General features: G+C 52.4%; 2 protein-coding genes across 4 annotated transcripts in view; both read left to right on the top strand.

Annotated features, from left to right (window-relative positions):
• Positions 1-14,082, top strand: part of EDA (ectodysplasin A) — an 83,552-nt gene extending 69,470 nt beyond the window's left edge. The window contains exons 4-8 of one of the 3 annotated variants that reach the window (XM_052813662.1): positions 2,995-3,174; positions 4,557-4,591; positions 4,999-5,050; positions 7,935-8,065; positions 10,101-14,082. In XM_052813662.1, coding sequence (XP_052669622.1) covers positions 2,995-3,174; positions 4,557-4,591; positions 4,999-5,050; positions 7,935-8,065; positions 10,101-10,352 — 650 coding nt within the window. In that variant the 3' untranslated portion in view covers positions 10,353-14,082. The remainder of the gene's footprint in view (positions 1-2,994; positions 3,175-4,556; positions 4,592-4,998; positions 5,051-7,934; positions 8,066-10,100) is intronic. The other 2 variants (XM_052813661.1, XM_052813660.1) reach the window with 2 other exon arrangements.
• A 2,373-nt stretch (positions 14,083-16,455) lies between these two features.
• Positions 16,456-20,083, top strand: LOC128153841 (transforming growth factor beta activator LRRC32-like). The gene is made up of 2 exons (XM_052813659.1): positions 16,456-16,715; positions 17,642-20,083. Exons 1-2 carry the CDS (start codon positions 16,596-16,598, stop codon positions 19,628-19,630), a joined length of 2,109 nt encoding a protein of 702 aa, XP_052669619.1. The 5' UTR covers positions 16,456-16,595; the 3' UTR covers positions 19,631-20,083.
• The last annotated feature ends 1,444 nt before the right edge of the window (positions 20,084-21,527 follow it).

Here is a 21,527-nt window from a genome sequence, read left to right as displayed (position 1 = left end):
CGTCTTGATCTCAGGGAAATGGTCAGATTACCGATTTTTGCTCCTTGTAACCATCAAAACGCTTCTGTGCCCATTTTAAAAACTGGGGCACATACTCGTAGATTACGGGAAACGCAGAAAGTGTGTGCAACTCGGGGTGGTTCTGCCTCCGAAGCCCAGGGAGCTCGATGTAATCGAGGGGCTCACGCAGGCATCGACGTGCAGCACGTGCTCGTGGCCAAGCCAATGCAGTAAAGCACTGGCAGGTGCAACGTCAGCTCTCTGCTTACTACCTATTGCGCCTAACGTAGATTTAATTAATGGAAAAGTTAGCTGTTTGGCACTTTGCTGTGTCCCTCGAGAGACCTTCCCGCATATGTACGTGCTCCAGCCCGCCGTCGCGACCTGCGGCGGCAAGAGCGGCCAAGCTTTGTGTGTCTGTGCTACTTTAATAGCACATCAAATCGCTTTTAATCCTTGGATACAAACTCAACATTTATGGCTGAGAGGTTGAGACAGGCCATAGTTAGAAACTCAATTTATATTTACCCTCAAAAGCAGCATAAAATTTTATGTTTGAGAAGTTTGTCCTAACAAAACTCTGAAACCCTAAACCTGCGTTAAATCAGCCGAACTAATAACAAATGATGACTGTGGTATTCATAGCAATTTCAGAGTAGCAGGGGGATCTCATAGAGCTGTATTATATACAGCTGTAGCACTGTATAAAATAGTTTAATTTTATGGTATTGTCACATTTAATTTTTTTTAGAGTTAGAGCTTATTGTTTGGTGAATGATGATTAAGGAAAACTTACTGGTTCTGCCTGCTTTGAGTTTTGGAGCCTGCCTAGTGCATGCGGGTAAAGACAGAGACTTGGCACGCTGGGACTTGGGTGCCGGAGACCCTCCCTGGAGAGCTGCTTGTGGTGGGACTGGGGTCCCCTCGGTTAGAAGATGAATCGAGAGCTTTATACTTCCTGAATATCTATTTTTTGCCTTGTGACTCTAATAAGCGAGGATCCATTAATGCAGAAAAGTAGTTGAAATTACTTGAAGGAGCGGGAATGCACAGAAAATAAGTGTCCCTGTGCGGCATCAGAATTATGTGCAATTGTTTTACTGCTAAACTAGCAGCTCATTTAGTAGCAGACCAGATTTCTGAGACAGATTAGTTAAACCAGCTGTAATATGTATCCCTCTTGGGAAGGAAAGCAAGGAGTGACAGCAGCAGGATTCCTGACTTACTACATATGATCCTTCATTCGGATGGCCTAGATTGGAGGGCGTGTGAATGAGAAGAATTTAGTAAGTGCGCTTTAGGGGAAATGGGTAAGGGGTTTGATGCAAGATGATAATTTCCAAAGCATGTCATTATCCTGAGGAGGAGGAGAATTGCTGGATTAGACGAAGGCTGGCTTGTTGCCAGCTCAGATTTGAAGACACAGCTACTAATCTGGGCAGAAATACTGCTGCGAACAATTTGTCCCCTTAAGCCTTTGCCCCATTTTTGTAGGATACCAATATTACTTCAATCACCCGTGCTTACTTTAACTTAGTTTTCTGCACATTGAAACTAAACCGCACAGTTGTCCTATGCCAATTTCCATGTGCCCTTGTTCGTGGCTAGTGACCATCTAGAGATTTCTACTTCTGGGCTAACTAAAATAGATGGGGTTTTGCTTATAGTTTTGTTCCATGACAAAGATGGGTATTAGTAGAGAAACAAGTACATAAACGTGCTCCGAAACCATTCCAATAACCATTATTTCATATCCTAACTGCTGCTGTCATCTAAAAAAGTGTTTTAATTCTGTCCTACAGCAGACTTTGTTTCAGCAATTGAAGCAATTTTGCTAAGTTAATAAAGATCTTTGGCATAAGAGCTGTTGCAAAGTTGTTAAAAACTACGTCAAAAGAACAGAATTGCTGTCAGGGATCTGGAAAATCAGGAGAGCACAGGTCAGGCTTTCCCTGCAGACCTGATTTCACCCCACTGTGTGTATGCCTGATAAGAGTCTTTGCTTACACGGCCGTGCTGTTTCTCTTCCTGGGATGGCGTGATGAGATGTGTTTGAGGATCGTGGCAATTCTTCAGCGCTTTCATCCTCCTCTTTGGGTTAGTCCTTCCCTTACCCCTCCACCCAAAGCCCAAAAATGCACATTTAATTCTTTTGAGGCCTTGTAGCATCTTAGTCCTTCCGTGCACGTTAAGTGCATCCTCATCGCACCATAGAGACGTGCCACTTTGTCCCACCGAGCAGCGGCGGGGATGCCTCCCGCATCGCCCTGGGGATGCCTCCCGCATCGCCCTGGGTGCTCAGCAGCTGGTGGAGAAGAGCTGAAGCTCAGCTCTGAACTGCCCTCTGGAGGCACCTCTCTCCTTCCAACAGGAGATCAAGCCGTGGGGATTACACGCTAACGCATACGTATACAGCAGGTAGAAAAGATTGCACCTGTTTTCCATCAAAAACCAGAAAACCGAGAAACTGCAGAGCGGTTCATCTCGGCTTTTAATGCTCCAGCTTTCCCTCTGTTGCATTGCAGCCTGCGTTTGCTCAAAGGGAGCGATCCTAGCCTCGCCCCAGGGATGCGACCGGCTCTCGGGCACGCTGCCTTTGAGGGCTGCGGGACCTCCCGGCCCCGTGCCGAAATCGGGGCTGCCGGGCCAGGGTTGCGGCCAGAGCTCTGGGGCAGAGACCGTCTGAGCCTCCCTTTCTTGGGAGGCCTCCGAGAGCCCGCGTGCCTCATTTAAATGTAATTACGTATGCTGGATGGAGCCTGCAAGGCGGCAACCTGCTTCTGCTCTGCCGGCAGCATTGTCCTTGTGGTGCGGGGCCACGGGACCCCCACCCCATCCCGGTCGGTTGGGTGTTTCTCCTTGTCCCTGCCCTCCAGCCAGCAATGATCCATTCCCAACCTTCTGCTTTCCTCGTTCCCAGCGCTTTCCTGCAGGTAAAAGACCATCTGATGCTCAGCGTGTGGAGGAGCTAACGTTTAACCTTCTATTTTTCAGGTAAGAAGGCTGGTCCTCCAGGGCCCAACGGTCCCCAAGGGCCACCGGGTCCTCCCGGGCCCCAGGGTCCTCCTGGCATTCCCGGCATCCCGGGGATTCCCGGCACAACCGTCATGGGACCACCCGGCCCCCCTGGCCCGCCGGGTCCTCAGGGACCACCTGGACTGCAGGGCCCCTCAGGTAACTGGTTTGTCCCCTTCCCCGCTCGGAGCCTTTGCGTGCCGGGGTGGGTGGGATGCGGGGAGATGCCGCGGCGGCTGCGCTGCCGTACAAATCCAAATTTATTCCATCCGAGGACGGCGTAGCGTCTGAACGCCACGGTGCAGCATCCTCGCGTAGGACTCGGGCGTTCCTGGGCTTCTCCTCGCACCCCCGGCGGGGACGAGAGGGGCAGCAGAAGTTCCGCTCGCGCGGTGGGAGCCCGGCCGCCGCGGTCCTGGGTGCGATGCCGCGGGCGACGTGGTGCCTGTCGGAGGAGGATGCAGGGAAGGAGCAGCAAAGACCTGCGGAGCTTCGGTCGCTTTTAAGCGTCCCGCTGAAGTCTGCTGGTGACCGATTTCTGTGTGCACGAGCTGGCTGCAAGGTGGTTTTTCCTGGCCTTGACTTGGTGTTTCTGCTAATTCCTCTTAGGCTGACGCAAAGCCTAGCTTTGCATCAGGACCGGGAAGGCTGACGCTTAGCACAGCTGCTGAGCCGGCCCACGAACCGCATGAACCGAGGCGGCTTGCCTCCCGTACCAGCCAGATGAAAATATCTTTTTCTCCTGCAGTTCCCGGCTTCATTTTTCTTTGTTTCCTTGTATCTGCACCATATGGTTTCTCCACGGAGTCATGTGCCAATTATTTTGTTAAAATCCCTGAATTTAATAACTCTTTGAAATGCAGATTAGTGGAAGTTCACATCAGTGTTGTTTGGGTTTTATATTTTTATATATATATATATATATATATATATAAACGGTCTAGTATTAAAAAATGTATCTTCAGAGAAATCGGGACTATTACCCCATAGCTCGCATGGCTCTCAAAGGAAAACTTGGTTGAATTCTCAGTTTATATCTCAGAAATTGCCAAAGCAGAGGCCAGGAGCAGCATGAGGTCCTTAGCACTCCGGAGCGCTGCCCACAAGCATCTCTTCTTTAATAGAGATTTGGCTCTCGGAGAAAAGAGATTTCAGCATGTAGCTTGAATGCAATGAATGACCTGAGTTACCGCAGAGTGAAACTTGTAATCTTTGCAGCCAAGAGGCTTTATTGCCACTACCGATCAGGAAAAGGGTTGTGCAATTTGTCCTTCTAGTGGAAACTGGTTGAATAACGTTGGGGAATTTTGATGATGTTAGACAGAATCGTAGGAATAAAATAGGAAAAAGTAGGATGAATCTTTCTCTTGTTTAAATAGTACATAACATTAAGCTGCAGGCTATACTGCTGCTACTCTCCTCCTTCTGTTAAAAACGGGGGTTTAATGGTTATTATGGAGTAAGAGAAGTTTTATTTATAGGAGTGTTTACTGCAGCTCTTTCAAGCTTCCTCTTCAATGATGTGAAATTGCATTTTGCAGGTGCCACAGACAAGGCCGGCTCCAGAGACATCCAGGTTGGTTGATCTTCTTTCAGGGGAAAAACCCAGCTTTGGCTAGATTTTTGTAAACGTTACTGGCATGTTTGCTAATGTTGTGTTCAATGGTATAGCTCTGAAAAAAACCCACCCCTTCTTGCGTGTGCTAAATCATAGCTACACAGAGTGACTGCCTGAGCTCACCTTTTTAATCGCTCATAAGAAAGCCATGTTAATCTGGCTTGGGCTTCTCACCTCTTCTCCACTACTTAAACATGTTGTTGTCAGCTGCTCTGATCTTCTTTTTTCATTTATGAAAAGCATTAATGATTTCATGGTACTATCATGCCTCTGTACTGGTCACCAGGGCTGGGAGGTGTGTGGAGTGACTGTAAAATGACGCAGTCTTTCCCATTAATTTGAAATCCCTGTGATCTCGTTTGCAGCCAGCTGTGGTCCACCTTCAAGGCCAAGGCTCAGCAATCCAAGTGAAGAATGGTAAGGATCTCATGATATTGGCAGTTACTGAAAAGAGCCCATCCTGCACCCGTAGCCTCGTATCTGGGTCTAAGTCCATCCTATAACACGGGTCCCTGCTGTTAGCCTCCCCCTGAGATAGTCCGATTCCCCTGCCCAGACCCCCTTAGAGGAGTTTTCTGTTGAGTCTCCATCCCCATCTCCCCTGTGCTCCTATGTATCTCCCAGATTATCTCTATTCTGTACATCCCAGTAATTCTGTCCCACTGAATCTCCCTTCTCCTTGACCTCCAGATATGTATTGTGCCTCCTCCAACCTGCTGTTGTATCATCAGTTTTCCTCAGCCCCTCGATGGCCAGCCTTCTTTCCCACTCTGTTCTATTTTAAGCCCTCAGTGTATCCTTTTCCTGTCTCAGTCCCATGAGCCTGTGTTTTTCTCCAGTTTGCCCAGTAATTTATGGCAGGGGAAGGCACAGCTGTAGCGTGAGGACACAGAGGTGCACAGCCACCGGCTCCTCCTGCGTTACGCTGCAAGCATGTACACACGCAGCCTCCGCAGTCCCTTGTGCATCTCTACCCCCACCAACAGCCTTTAAGCCTTTAAGCTCGAGTCCTGCCGAGCCATTTCACGTCCACAAGCAGCTCTTTGCTCTCCTCCTTCCTCCCCGGATCCCTATCCAATTTCTGCTCGAGTTCCTGCTCTTTTTGCCAACAGCTGGGTCTCATTCATTAGCTGCTGCCTCCCTGCTCACGATGTCTGGCTGTGCCGGAGAGGCGCTGGCTGTGTTGTCCCCCGCCTAAGTCACCACGTGCGGGTCCCCGGGGAGGGCGGGCAGCAGTCCCGGGGCACGTACCCCCATCCCAGACCTGGAGGGCTGCAGCTCCCAAGGGTTGGTGCAGCAGGGACGGAGCTGCAGGACCCCTGTCCACCAACTTCTGCCCCACGCACGGGACCGTGAGGGCTGGCCACCGCTTCTGTTGAAAGGCAATTTCGCTCTTTCGGCAGATGTGAGCTGTGGGAGCTGAAATTTCTCATGGGTAGGGAAGTATGCCTACAGCGGGGTGGGGGCAAGCTCCCCAAAACAAAAAGGAAACTGGCCGCTCCTAAGAACAATAGGAGGGAAAAGATGCTGTTTTGCTTACGTTCAAAAAGTAATTATCCCTTTATTAATGGGAAGCCTGTATGTTTACAGAGCGTACGCTACTCTCCAAGAGTGGGAATTGCCCTGTAAGTGTACTTCCCTGCTGCTCGGGAACAATCTGATGCTGTGAGCCATTAATGCTGTCCAGCTGACAGCCAGCAGAAAACACAGCCTGGCTGGCTTGCAACTGGGGGCAGGGAGCTGAAAAGCAGATGAAGACTGGGAGGAAAAGAGTTGTGTTTGATAAAACAAGGCAGAGAATGGCTCTGTTCTGGGCTCACAGTGAAGCGTGTCCTCTGGACCTGCTTGTTGGCCTGTCCAGAGAACAGAGGTCTACTCATGTTGTCAGTTATTCCATTGGCTCCAATGCCAGAGCACTGTGTTCTGGATCTATAAAGCCCTGACCGCGTTGAGGAACCCAGTCAGGCATTAAGGTGGTGTGACGTGATACAATTTTGTACTTTGTTGTTGTTATGGCTTTTAAAAACCTAGGAAATGTAATGACGAAGCATTTGTTAAAATAATGCTAGTTACAAAGTCAAGAATGTTGAAGTCAAGGAATACCAGAATTAAAATCGATTGTGTAACCCTAAGTTGGCCTCCACGCACACGTGTCCTGAGAGACGGTGTAGTCCGACAGTTGCACACGATTTTTTCTATAATACTGTTGTCTCTTTTGCTGCAAGGACTAGTTTTCTTCTAGGGATGGTCCCAAGGCTTAAAGTGAGGGTGAAGGCTGTATCATGATGCTCCTGCTGAGAACATCTTCCAGCCCAGCAGCACGGAGCGGGGGCAGACAGATTGGCCACACGTAGTCCCATTCCCACGAGGACAGGAATCACCGTTGTCATCCTAGCCTTGCTGTGGTCCTCAAGGACGTACCTGTTGACGTGGTCTTCAGCACACCGTCTGTTGAAGCTCCACTTTGTTTAGCGTGGAAGCTGGGTAGAGAGGTGTGGGGAGGTGAATAAATGAGATGGAAAGTAGAGGAAGAGATTTAATGGTCTCAAGGCTGGGTGATGTCAGTTGAGGATACTTCTTGGAGAATTGGATCACAGTCCTACCTCTGCTGCAGAGTTTCTTCCATGATACCAGGGAGGTTGCCAGTAACAAAGCTTTTACAAGGGCCATGAACAGATGCTCTTCGGCAGGCGCCTGAAAAAGTGCTGTTACAGTCACACTTGGGATCTGTGGCTGAACATACCAAAATAGTGTGAAAAATCAGCCCCTGGCCTCTCAGGTGAATGAAGAAAACTTAGCAAATACCTTACAGTACTGGCATTGATTTGCATGTGCCGGAGTGTCTTGGCTCTGGAGCGGGGTTGATACTGGAACATGTTTTCAGGCCTGTAAAACACTCAAATATGGTAATAAGCTCAACTTAGTGTCAGGAGGAGGCAAGGTAGTCTGTATCCAGCGCTGGGGGTGAACGTAGCGTAGTACAAAAGGTCGTACGCCAGTTTTCAACAATGAGGAGAACTACTCTTGACGAGGACAAGTAGAGATGTAAATCAGTTGTGCTGTGCACTGAACGAAATGGGTGTCCACCAGCAAGTGATGGTGTAATTAGAGCTATAGAGAGGAGTCCAAACTAACACACCATAGTCTTTAATTCTGGGATTTTCTTACCAAGTTACTTGACTTTTCAACTTGAGTCTGTGCCAGCCGTTGTGTATGAAACCTTGCAATGTCACTGTATTTCTGTGCTCCTGCGCTTTTCATTCTGACGGGTACTGAGTGACTGCCGTTTTCTCATACTGAGATCTTTCAGGTGGAGTCCTCAATGACTGGTCTCGCATCACTATGAACCCCAAGGTGTTTAAGCTGCATGCCCGCAGTGGGGAGCTGGAGGTACTGGTGGACGGCACATACTTCATCTATAGTCAGGTAGAAGTGAGTACGGTCCTAGGCCTAACTCCTATTCTTGTGTTCCAATGGAAGCCTTGCATGAACCACGAGAGGGCTCCAGACAACTACCAAATGCCAAGAACTTGTATGTACTTTTAACCACTTCGTGCTCTAGGAGATGTGTGTCGGAGGAAGACCTTAGAGTCTCGAAGTGCAAGGTCACACGTTTCGCCGTGACACCAGCTGCGAGAGATTAGTTACCGAAACACATGCGCAGACGCCCAGCCAGATCCCACATGCCACCAATGCCTTTTTTTTTTTTTTAAATCCTCCATATTGTCTGTGCAGTCATTCACCAGCCCATCTAAACCACCTTGCAGAACGAGGGTCCCAGCAGGATGCTAGGCTCTGTGCTTTAATAGAGATGTAAGACCAAAACCCTGGCAACTTGTGACCATTGCGAAGCCATGTCACTCTTTGTAAGCGTAGGACTCGGCCCGGGTGGCTTGGCCAAACTCCAGCCCAGGTAACTCCCATTTTGCCTCCACCTTCTTTGTGTAGCTTCAGACCCGACACGATGCACCGGCAACAGCATTGTGCAGCGGGATGGCTCAGCTGCTGCTTTAGTTGGTACCAACGATGGATATACGTACCTGCTTCTGTAAAAAGGGCTAAACAAAGTAATAATTTATTGTATTAGATTTGGTATACAGCTAAATAAGACATCGTTTCCTCTCCCCATTCAAATAAAATGCAGGAGATGGACTGTCATTTAATGCACTGCTCCCAGTGTCTTGCAAATCTGAGCAGAATTGCTGAGCTGTGTAGAGTATGAGCTACGAAGCTCTTCCAGAGCACACAGGGTGTCCGCCCACCTGCGGACTGAAAAACTGTCCAGGTTCTGGGACAGATTTTAGCAAGACAAGAGGGTTTCTGTGTGACAACCACAATGAAGCGACTTCCACTTTGCTCCAGGCTTCTAATATTACCTCCTGCTCAGGATTTCCCTTTATTCAGTTGGCAGCCCCACTGGGACTGTACCAAGTCGGATAAAGTGGGCTGTGGGTGTCAAGTTAGGTGCTCTTCCGTGGAACTGGTAACGTGTCTGGTTTGGATGGGGACAGGAAAAATAACTCTACGTGGGCCAAAGTATAATTGTTTCCCAAGTGCTTAATGCTAATTGCTGGCCACAATGTTGTGCCTCTGAAGCTTTTGTCGTTTGCAGTCCATCGAGGAAAAAGGGGACTCAATCTTGTGTAGCTTCTGTGGTCGCAGGGTGTAGACTAAGAAGAATTAGCAGATGCATCCAAAATGGCTGGTTTTCTTCTATCAGGAAGAAGCAGCTCCCTGGGACTGACTTCTCTTTGGACAGGTCTTTGTCATGCATCTCTCAGTTCTTCAGAATCAGTGTGTGGGAGGTAACAAGTAATGGAGTCATGGCAGCTTAGGTGCTAGATCTAAGAGTTAAATCAGTAGAAACACCATGAGGTCATTTGCTTCCAAGCTGTGGAGGTTGGGAGAGTGTCTTCCCTGTAATAGCTTACGCCTTTGAAAGCACCTCAAGTCCAATTACAAAGAAGGCAACTCCCAGTACATCTTAGGGCATTTTTGATGTCAACACTAAAGGAGGCTCATGGGACCCAGAAAGCGGGACTGGCCAGGTAAGTGAAAGAGGACTTCAGTTAAAATATTTCTGTTTGTTTGTTGGATGAAGAGCTGTTTGTAGCAGATAGGGTTGTCTACACAATTTTGTAACTAGGCCTGTGCAGGTTTGTAAGTTTTCCTGTCATAAGCAGGGTCTAAAGCGAGGGTTCGCAGCTCTCAGCCTTAAATACATGGATTCATGGATGCTTGCATGCTTGTGTTAGTGTGAAGTGGAATGCAGAGTTTCCTCATGCTTGGTTGGCTTCGGGTGCCTTCTGCCTCGAAGAAGTCAACCTCCCATGAGTTCAGTGTCCTGGGGCCAAGGAAGGGATCGTTAGCGGAGGGAACATATATGTACACACTGAAAGGAATGTGGACTTGTTCTATGTGCACAAATACACTCCCTAATACCTTTCTTCTTCCTGCTTCACATCAGGTATACTACATAAACTTCACAGATTTTGCCAGCTATGAGGTGGTGGTGGATGAAAAGCCCTTTCTGCAATGCACTCGGAGTATTGAGACCGGCAAGACCAACTTCAATACCTGCTATACAGCTGGGGTCTGCCTCCTCAAAGCCAGGCAGAAGATCGCTGTGAAAATGGTCCATGCTGACATCTCCATCAACATGAGCAAGCACACAACTTTCTTTGGGGCCATACGCCTAGGAGATGCACCAGCATCCTAGATGAACTTGGCATGTCCAAGGATACTCACAGAACTGCACAGTGCTGCTGTTCATAAGCGTATCAGTATTTCAGGGGGTTCTGTAATCCGGCCATAAAGAAAACTGATCCAGAGCTATTTATTCCTATATGTGAATGCAGGAAGCACAATTGTCTTCTGTGACTTGCATGGAGACTTGGATCAAAAAGCTAGTTGAAAAAGCGTTGTGAGGAAGAAAGGCTGTTGTGTCTGCCTTGTCTCAGTATTTCAAGTATTACTGCACTGATACTCTGCTCTGTGATCTTCACACGAGGCTTGTTGAGAGTGGTGTGGGTCTCTGCTTTTATGTTGCACTAGCAAGAGCATCCCAGGCGGTAGCGGGAGAAGACAGACTAATGTCCAAATTGTCCTATCCAGGCACTCCTGCTTCTGCACGCTAACGAAAGCAAGAAAGGGGGTTTCTGGTTTTCTGCCTTCCCAGTTCGAACTGGAACGGCCACGGGGTGCGAAGGGAGGTGAATAAGACAGGGTCAGTGGTGTTTACATTCATCCTCAGGAGTGCGAGCAAAGAAGGCGAAGTGCCTCTACCTAGAGCTTGGAAGCAGGCTGCAAAAGCAGTAAGTGCGAGAGGAAGATTAATACTTTATAGAGCAGGCTTAGCAGATAGGAAACTGCCTCCACATTCCAGAAATCACAAAGTCCCAAAGAAAATGCTGATTCCCGGTTCCAGCGCCTCTGCTACTTTCAGCTCCTGCCATTACCCCAGAGGTATACCTTGCCCTAATGGGGGCTGCCTTAAAGTACTGCTGCTGTTACAGCAATTGGTGTTTTGTTGGGGTTGGTTTTTTTTTTTTTTTTGGTCTTTTTAATTAATATTTTGCAAACCAGAACACATTTCTACAGGCTTCACCGAGCCGCGTAGAGCAGACACAAGTACTTGTGAAAACACTCTGAAGAAGTTTGTCATGTTTAAGAATAAAATATTCAAACAGGAAATTTTTTTTTTCTGTTTTAATAGCAACTGTCCTGCTTTTAGATGTGGTTTTTATCCTTCCTTCCCCCACCCCTTTCCTTTTGGCACCCTTCTACCTAAAATGCTCTAATAAGTGGTGATGGAGTCTCTAGCAAAAAAAAATTGTATTTAAAAAGTCTGGTCCAGCATGAAGTCACCACTTTTTCTTTTCCCTGAGCCCTGCTGAGTCTAGTCATAACTCGATTTCTGGTGACTAATAGAAGAGCTGGGACACTATTGTTTCTTTTGGCTTCTTGAGCAACTCTCTCCCGTTACCTCCCCTCAACTGGGGAGACCTAAAGCTATAAGATGTGCTCGAGCTGAGGAAGAGGCTGAAGCGCTGATTGCTCTTTTGTGTCATGCCTTGGCTTGTGCTTGGTTGTGTTGGGCTTTTTTTTTTAACTGGATTTCTTTTCAGAGCATGTTTTTTCTTTAAAAACTAAAGAGGGTAGTGAAGTTTCAGCCTACGTAGCAAATGGGACAAGTCCCGAACCGACGTCTTGGTGATGACCTCCATCTCCAAGCAGAGGTGGCTCGGCCGTGGTCACCTGCAGGGACGTGGGAGCGGACGTGTCTCAGCACTGTGCTGGAGCGACTGATCTGACCGCAGAAGGGTCCACCCTGGCTGAAGCATTCTTGGCTCCGTCACTTTTCCCCATCCATAGCGGATGATCTCACTTGCCAAGTATTGCAGTTATTGGGAGATAAATATTTCTTGGGGGCACCCAGCTTTGGCTACAGCCTCGCTATTCACAGGAGGCGTGCAGTTTGTGGAATAACTGCATGAAAAATTGCCTGCTATTTCTTTTTCAATATGTTCTCCTCCTTTCTAGCCTTAACATGTTGGACTAGCAAGAGCCTTAGGGGCACTTAACTAGTCTTTGTGGTTTATTTCCTTTAGAATGGATTAAGAAGGACATGTTCCTCTGACAAGAATGAATCAGGACAACTGTGTATAGTGAGAACATTAAGCAAATCATTAACAGAATTGCTTTAGAATACAGCCTGAACAGCAAGACTTAGGGGCAAGCACAAATAAGGCAATGCCTTGGGAGAGCGCGATGGATGGAGTTTGCATTCCTTGTCCCCCACTGGCAGGATCCGTGATTTGCTCCTGACTATGGCTGCGGGCAGGAGGAGGCAGACGGAGAATCCCTCCTCCTCTCTGTAAAAGCCCCACGCGTCGCTGTCGAGTTCCCTCTCTGGCCTCTGCCCTGGGATGCGGGAGGCGAGCAGAAGGGAGCGGTTCCTGCCTCCCTCGTCACAGGCCACGGAAGGTGTTCGCGGGCTTTTTCTGATGCTCGCGTTACACCAAAGCGTGAGCTCGGTGTGGCTGAGTTGGAGACGTGGAGTTGGAGTTGGACGTGGAGTTGGAGAGCAAGGAGCACCTGAGTGCCGGTGGCCTTGGTACAGAGAGCCGTGTTCATCCCCGGGATGAGCGGGCGGATCACCAGTCCTGTAGCAGCCATGGAGAGTCTTTATACTTGAAACCCTTTGGCTTCTCTAGCAACAAGTTCTCATTAATGAAGTATTACAGTGCAGGTTACCTAGGCTGTAGTATAGCCGCTTCTTGGTGATGCTTCTCTAGATGGTGTCCCACCATCTTTGGTGCCTCTTCCCCTTAACTGGAGCTGAAAAGGCCTGGAAGCAGCTCAGAGGAGCGCGGGGAGGATGCGTATGGGAGGTTTTAACAAACTCCAGCAGGAACAGGGCCTTGCTCCAGTCTTTCCTTCCGATGTCTTTGAATTTTGACATATCTCGGTTCCTAGCGTGGTTGGGAAGGAAGTGCTTCACTTATAGACAAACGTCTGTGTATCCGAGACGGTGGATGCAAAACCAGCCACCACTGGTTTCCCGTGAGCCAGCCTTTCTCTCCGGCGGTACTTGCTGGCTCTGCTCTTGCCCACGTGCCTTGGCTCTGCTGCCCAACTTTCGGCTGGACTCCAGCTGCAGAAGTGTACCAAGCAGCTAATTGGTATATAATACATCGGCTGAAACCCTTCTCCCTCCCGAGCTCCTCTCTACAGAGACAACTTCTAGGGAAGCCAGCTCGGCTGTTGTGTTCAGGGCCCCTTTTGAAGGAAGACCTCAAGGTCATGGCTCCCTACCCAAAACTACCTGGCCCTTGCTTCCCTCCAGCACCTTTCTCACCCAGGTAAGCGGTTGTGGTCTCCCTGCCACCCACTGTCCCCACCAGGGGACTTGGCATCGTCCTTCCACTGAAGGAGCACTGCCAGGTGTTTAGAAAAGGGCACCCGAGCTGCGTTGGGAGGGAGATGAGCAAAGCGCGTTGGCTCGTCCATGTTTCTTCCCCTCTTCTTGGTAGGAGGTGGAGCGCCGGGAGTCCTTCCCGCTCACTCGCAGGCTGGTGGCACCTGCCCTGGCGCAGGCTTTTGGGGGAAAGGGGAAGGGAAAACTGCAGCCGCGCTTCGTGGCTGCACCCACTTACGAGCCTGACTCCCACCCACCCACCTCTACCCATGTTCATCACTCCCAGGCTGGGAGGAAGCCTCTCGGATTCCCCAACAAACACAGAATGGGAGAGGAGATGTGGGAAGAGAGGCACGACTCTCCCCGTTACCTGTTAGAGCTGCACGGTGATATGCTGATGCTGTTTCGTGCTTCGACATCTTTATTCAAGACACCATCTGTATATAAAATATACATAATGTATATAAATTAGGATGTAAGTTTATGTAAATTGTCAATATTTTCTTTGCAAATAAAGCTTTTTTCCTGATCTTGGTGTTCTGGGTGGGACTTCCTTCCCCAGCCAAACCAGGAGTTTCTGTGGAAAGTATTTTGGCTGCGCTTGCGCGATGGGACACAGCTGAAAGGTAAAGCATCTCTCCGTCCTTCGGGGAGTATTTGATACGCAGCTGCTGTGGCCGTGGCAGCGGTCCCGTCGTTGGGCTCAGCGCTGCTCAGCATTTGCCTTGCGACTCCCCGCTGCTCTCTGCAGTCAGGGGAATGTGCAGAAAACGGCATTGCTGTCACTACTTATTGGGAGAGAAGGACAGATTCGATGTACTTGGATAACCAGATACCCTTCTGCCTCCTTAACGCCCAGGATGGGACCGAGCGTCTGTCACCCTGTGGTACGGCTGTGACAGTGGGCAAGTGGCTTTATCCCTTTTTTTAGCAAGCCTCTGTCCTGCTGCTCGTTCCTCCCATCCTTTGGAGAGCTCTCACGTGAAAGCCTTTGGGGGAACGGGGGCATCTCTCTCTAACAGACCATTCTGGAGACCTGGGAGCCAGCTTGGAGGCCAGGAGTGGCAAGAAGCACGGGATGCCCTGTGAGTTGCCAGAGCGAATCTCTTCCCTAGTTGGTGCTGTGCGGTTCGCTCTGCCCTTCGGCTCTCGGTCCGTGAAAAGCCTCTCGGTATTTGCCGGGCACCTCGGACGGCTCTCGGTCCGTGCCCGGCTCGCTCTGCCAGGCGCTCCTGCAAAGGGAGTTCACAGCCTCGGGATGCAAATGCCCAGGGGTTCTCCGCAGAAGTCCCTGATCAAAATCGGGGACTTTTCAGCTGATTTCATCGGCCGTGCCTGCTGTGCGGACCCATGCCCAGCAATTCGGGATGCAGGGAGGAGAGGGTCGGGGTTCCCCGGGCGAGGCGGCGGTGGGGCCAGGCGCGCCGGGGGCTGCACCGGGGGCCGTAGCGCTTGCATGGCGCGGTTCCTCCCCTGTGCCACCTTCCGCTTTCAGGGCTCTACGCTCAGCTGCTGATGGCAGACGAGGGACGCTGAAGGCAAAGGTTCATCCAGAGGTCGGTGTTTCCCTGGCCGGAGCCTACAGGATTTTACATCTGCACAGATGTGCTATCCTCACCGCGCCTCCGAAAACAACGGCGGGGCTGTTTGCTCGCAGCTGCCCTGGCCCCGGCTGCTGCTGGAGCCCAGGTCCGCCGCAGCGAGCGTCAGCCTAAAACACGGGGCCCTGGTGTCCGGGCTGAGCCCTGGCTGACTGGTGACGTTGGTCTAGCTCAAGGCTGAACCACATCCCGGAGGTGGCAAAGTGCTCCCCGCCACGGCAGCTGTCGGCAGGGCGAGGGGCAGCAGCAGAAGCCAGGCTGCTTCATCTTCCAGATGTACGTGTGTGTTTATATATATAATTTTTTTTTTTTTCCGTGCCAGACACATCTAAGACTAGAGCAACAGCTCTACAGCTGAACCTACAGCAAAGCACATCCTTGGGCAACCACGCAGCAGCCTGGAGGTGCTCTTTCGGATGGGAAAGAAATCGGCTGCAGCGAGCCAAAAACCCCAAAAGCATGCGTTTTGCGGAATGCCCCACGAAGCATGCGAGGAGCATGTCCCCCCGCCCCGGGAGCGTGTGGGCACTAGGTGGCACGGGGACACGGAGATGTCACCGCAAAAAAAAAAAAAAATCGCTGCGGGTGGGGTGCAGCTCTGGGTGCCCAGATACCACCTGGAGCTGCCGCAGGGAAAGTCCCTGTCTGGTTGCTGCCCTGGGTGAGGAGGTGACCCAGCAGCCGTCCTCCGGTCCTGGCGGGGACATGGCAGCGAGGAGCCCAGCACTTGCAGCACAGCGGACTCCTGGGGAGGAAGAGGAGGAGGGGGATGCCAGCTCGGCACATCCCGCTGGGAACGGGTGGTAAATCCCGGGGAGCCGTTGTTTCCCCGAGGAGGGACAGGTGCCGTGGGAGAGTCCCCTCGGCTGGGCTGCGATGGTGCAAGGAGGGGAATTTGCTCTGCCTCACCTGCGGCCCCGGAGGCGTCGGGAGTCCCGCGGTGATCCCCAGCAGCTGCAGCCAGGAGCTCGGTCCCCAGCTTGGGATGGCCGGGGAGCCTTCGCCGGCTGCTCCCGGTGTCCTCGGCACCAGCGGGCACGGGGCACAGCTTGCCCCGGTACGGGGCAGAGGAAGCTGGAGGAAGAGCAGGTCCACGCAGGGGAACTCCCCCCAAAAGCTCTCGGCTTTCCCGAGTACCACCTCTGCCTCCCGGCATTCGATTTCGGTGGTCGGTCCAGCCGATCACCTGAGCGCCGGTGCAGCCCTGCCTCCTCCCCGTCCTGCCGTTTCTCTTTCCCTTCCTTGTGGCTTTTTGCACTGTTTTTCCCCCTCTGCAATCTTATGTCTTTCTTTTCCCACTTCCGTAGCTACGAACACCCACATGTGTTATCTCCTTCCCCCATCCCATCCTGAAGCCTATTTATACAGAGCCCGGCTCCTGCCCAGCTTGCCAGAGCGCGCTGGAGGAGCGGGACGGGGCTGGCAGTGCCCGTAGCCCAACATGCTCTTGTTTGAACATCGGATGGCTGAAAGAGGATGCTTGCTGCTCTGGCTGCTCCCATCTGTTCTCAGAGCCCAATCTAGTGGGGAGACGAGGCCCAGGTCCATGCCGTGCCAGCAGGTAAGGCTGCTTTCCAAGGAGCCCCTGGGTTGGGATGGCCCCGGCAGCATCGCTGGGTCCGAGCGGGGCTGCCAGCATCCCTCTGCGCAGCGCAGGGTGCATCTCCTCCCCACGGCTCTCCCCTCCTTCCAGCCTCCATCTCTTTAACCTTCCCAGCTTTGATCTCCTCTCTGCTCTCCTGTCTCCGAGCCGGTCACCCACTAGCTGGTCCCATGTCCCTGCCGTGCCGGTGACACCTTCCAGCAGTCCCTGCCACGGGGGTGTCAGCTCGAGATGCTTGCTGAGTGGCAGGACGGCGTGCAGGGTCTCGCGGGGATTCAGACAGCTGCCACGCGTGTTACCAAGGCAGTCGGGAGCCTGGACGTGGAGCAGCTGGTTTCTGTCCCACCGCTACCACCACGAACGTGGCAGGGTGAGGGACAGAAACCAGCTCCTCCATGTCCAGGCTCCCGACTCCAAACCGGCAGAGGAAACCAGTTTGGAGGGAGAGGGAAGGTTGAGCCAGCAGGACAGTGCCCTTTTTCTGCCCAGACAGGACAGGGATGCTCTGGACCAGTCCCTGGGCTGTCCCAGTGCCCTCCAGAGGCTGGGTTTGCCCCACCAGCCTGCTGCATCTTCAGTGCTTACGCTGTTTTTTTGCCCACCTTGCTTGCTGGGATGCATGGGAGGACAGCCTGAGGGGCCAGAGGCTGAGCCTTCTCCTTGCACCATCAGAAAAAAACTCAGCAGAGTCTCAGAAAGCCCACCTTAACCCCGGGGACAAGCTTCTTGTCTCTGAGCTGTGGCTTTAGGTGGTCCGGCCCCTTCCCATCCCAGGCTTGGTGCTCATTTCCACGTTGTTCTTGCCCATCTTGGAGAGCAGATGGCTTGGCTGGAGCTGTGGTTTGTAGCCCCTCTCATGCTGACAGCTTCTCCTGTCTCTGTAGAGCCCCACGAAGGTGTCTTGCAAAGGAGTTGGCCTGCGCAAGTTTCCAAAGGAGCTCGGCCAAGGAGTTAAGTACCTCGAGCTCTCCAACAACTTCATCCAAAACCTCTCAGGCACCTACATGCCAGGGTTTGGGCAGCTTGAATACCTGGATGTGTGCTTCAACCAGCTGGAAGCCGTGTCAGACACGACCCTGGCTCAGCTGCCCCAGCTGCGCTTTCTCCTCCTGGGATCGAACCACCTGCACCGCAATTACCTCGCTAATGGGCGAGCCTTTCATCTGCTCAGGAATATAGAGGTCCTGGACCTGTCGGCAAATAATCTGGAGAGCCACATGGCAGGCTGGTACATCAGCAACCTCACCAGGCTGAGGATGCTGGATCTCTCCGGGAACAAGATGACCAGCCTGCTGATGGATATCTTCTGGAGCACGCCACGGCTGCGCGAGCTCGACCTCAGCAACAACTACATCATGGAAATCGAGAAGGGAGCTTTTGAGGCTCTGGAAGAGCTGGAGGTGGTGAACTTGGCTTTGAATTCCCTCCACTGTATCTCTGGCTTCAGCCTCACGCAGCTGCGAGTTTTAAATCTCAGCCACAATGCCCTGGAGCTCTTCGTCTCGGAGGAGGCAGCGGAGCCCTACCTGCTTCAAGTGCTCGACTTGAGCCATAACAGACTCCTTTATTTTCCAGAGCTCCCCAAAGCCCATTATCTCACACACTTAAACCTCTCCAACAACCTTATTGCTTCCCTGCTCCCAGGCTCACGCCATCCGGGGGAGTTTGTACTGCACTACAAGGAGATGGCGAGGTTTAATAGGACTTCGCGTACCGCGGCCGGTCTGACACATGTAGCTGAATTGGATCTCAGCAATAACCGGCTGCAGCTGTTCCCATTTACCTTCTTCCACAGCCTGGGCTCTCTGCACAGCCTCAGCCTGGCTACGAACTGTCTCCAGGACGTAGCTGGGGAGTCGCTCGCCGACGGCACGGACCCCAGCGACCGCTCGTCTTCGCCGCCGGAGCACGCCAACCTCTCCTTGCGCTCGCTGGACCTCCATGGCAATGCCATCCACGTGCTGCCACGCTGGTTTTTCGATTCTCTGCCTCAGCTGGAAACGATCGATCTGGGCTCCAACAATCTCCAGCCCTGCGAGAGCCAGGGGAGAGATCGGGGAGGGAATTCGGGAGGGGGGTCTCATGTGCCAGCCCCGGGAGGCACCTGCACCCCCTTCTACAACGTGCCTCGCTTGAAGCATCTGAGTCTTTGCAATAACAACATCACCAGGCTGCACCCCTACGCCTTCAACCGGACCTCGCTGCTCTCCCTAGACCTGTCGGGGAACAAGGACTTGTTCGTGCCTAAGGAAGCCCTGGGGGGGTTGGAGTTCTCCCTGCAGAAACTCTCTCTGAGGGGCAACCAGATGGACAACAGCAAGACAGAGCTCCCCTGCCTGGACACACTCAAAGTCTTGGACCTCTCGGGCAATCATTTGAGCCTTTTGCCCACAGGTCTTCTCTGCTCCCCGCTGGAAAGCCTGGACGTTCGCAATAACAACCTGCTGATGTTGGAAAAGCTGGCACTCGTGAGCTGGTCCCACAGCCTGAAGGACGTGTCCGTCGCTGGAAACCCCTTCAGCTGTTGCTCGCTGGCCTGGCTGGACGTGCTGCAGGCAGCCGGCGTGGGCGTGCGGGACCTGGACGAAGCCCTCTGCACCTACTGGGACGAGAGCAGGAACTTCTCAGCCAAAATATCCAGCAGTCCTTGGTGGCTTTGTCCGCATCCCACGGGCACCAGCTCGCTGGCTCTGCTCGTGGTCGTGATGAGCCTTTTCTTTCTCAGCTCCGGGGCTTGCTGCCTTCTGAAGAAAGGACAGAAGTCGCCGGAGCGTGTGGGACTCCAGAGCAACAGGGTGGGGGTCTTACCCCACCACCCCAAAAGAGAGGAGCCAGCCGAGGCGAAGCCAGCAGACAGCATCACCAAAGTGTAGCCCAGCCCTGAGGAGCAGGAACTGTAGCAATCAGTCAGAACTCTAATTATTAATAATATTAATAACATTATTGTATTTTAGGTCTCCTCCCCTCACTGGTATCCTGTGTGTTTTGCAAACCCAATAAAGGGAGCGTGGTTGGTGCCGAGCTCTGGGCCATCTCTCCTCTAGAAGGAAGGTGCCCGCATCTGCTCTGTTCCCTGCAAGAAATTGAACACTCTATAAGCAATTGCGGGTGGGTTTTCTGCTCTGCCGTCATACATTCTCATCACCCAGGACAAGAAACCTAGGCCTGGGCTGCTTGTATTGATCTGCCACCCTCCTGAACGCATCGTGGGCTGTTCATGGAAAAGGAATTGTCTCCATTGGTGCCACCTGAGTGTTTCAAGCTTTTCCAGCAGTCACTGCCTGCCTTTTAAGTAGGTTTAATAGGTCAGCTAACCGCCTGCTCCTGCTCTCTCCCAGCCTTGTGAGGAGTGGGCAGTGGCAGGGAATGGTGCCTGGTGGTGGGTCACAGTGCCGGGGTGGGGAGGGGGTTTCTGCAGGATCCTACGTACCTCTCTCTTCTGCCTTTCCCTGCCAAGCCATCATCTGAAGGATGCTGTGGAGTTGGCAGGGCTTAAAACAACCCCGGGCACTGCTGTGGATGCAGGAAGGAAGTCTGCCCTGTCCTCACCCATTGGGATAGTGAGAATGAGAGAAAAACCAGTCTCGTGCTGTCCCTGGCTGATGCTGGGTCACGGGCTCTTTGGGGGGGGTGCAGGACGTTCCCACCCTCAGCGCCTGCACTCCCGAGTCAGTGGCAGCGGGGGCAGCTCGGTCTCCATCACAGCGGGTAAGTGCTGGCAGAGCCGCGGTTCTTGGGGCGTCTGGCACCCTCTGAGCACCCAGCCCACACTCGGGCAGTGTTTAATATTGGGGGGGCTAGGACCCCAGCTAGGGAGGGCGGCAGGAGAAGGTGCGAAGTGGGACGGTGAGCTGCACCAGCGATGTGGGATGGCTGTTGTCGCGGTGTGATGGATGCTCTCGGTCCGCACACAACAGCCAGCTGTCTGTCCCGGGTGCAGTGTGTCCGGCTTCCCAGGGCAGAGCGGTGCTGCACCCCCCACGATAGCAGCCAGGTGCCCAACGAGCACCTGAAGGGCTGGGGCCAGCTCTGGGGACGGATAAAAATAAGGCTGCAATGAAACATTTCATATCGCTTTGGTTCCACCTTGAAAGTCTCCAACTGGCCCGGGCTACCTGCTTGTCCACATACCTGTCGGGTTAGAGGCTGTGAGAGCAAAAGGGCTTGGAAGTCACTTAAAATCCCAATTACTTAACTTTCTTTATTTCTTTTCCCTTTCAAGCTTATCGTGGTTTTGCTGTGAAGCAAAAGGCATTTTTACTGTAAAACATACGCCTTCCCCACGCTGCCCGCATTGCCACTGGGGCTGCAGCTTCCCGGACTTTGATGGGCATCCAGCTCCCGAGGGACCCCCAGCGCCTTTGATGGCCCCGCGTTTCCATCCCCGCCTCAGTTTCCCTTTGATCTGGCACTCTGCGCCTCGTCACGGCGAGCGACCGGCCATGCCGGGGTGCCCTGGGCATCGCGGGGGAGCCTGGTGCTGCGTGCCACCACCCTGCAGGGACCTTTGGGACGGGCAGCTAGCCCGTGCTGCTGGTGAAAACCCAGCCTCGGGCTCGAGGGCAGCTATTTGCTGGATCTCCTGCTTCCACACTCACCCTTCCTCTTTTTGCTCCAGCTCTCGTGTCCCTCTCATTCACCACAGTCCCGGTGCATGCCAGCCACCCTCCCGCCGCCACCACAAGCCCTCGTCCTCTCCCGTCCCGGTGCTCCCCAGCTCCATCCCCTGCTCCAGCGTGGGCCCCAGCTAATGTCCCTGGGGGGACGCAG

Source organism: Harpia harpyja, chromosome 18 (genome assembly GCF_026419915.1).
Source record: "Harpia harpyja isolate bHarHar1 chromosome 18, bHarHar1 primary haplotype, whole genome shotgun sequence".
Lineage (NCBI taxonomy): Eukaryota > Metazoa > Chordata > Aves > Accipitriformes > Accipitridae > Harpia > Harpia harpyja.
This window is presented reverse-complemented; position numbering and strand designations above follow the sequence as displayed.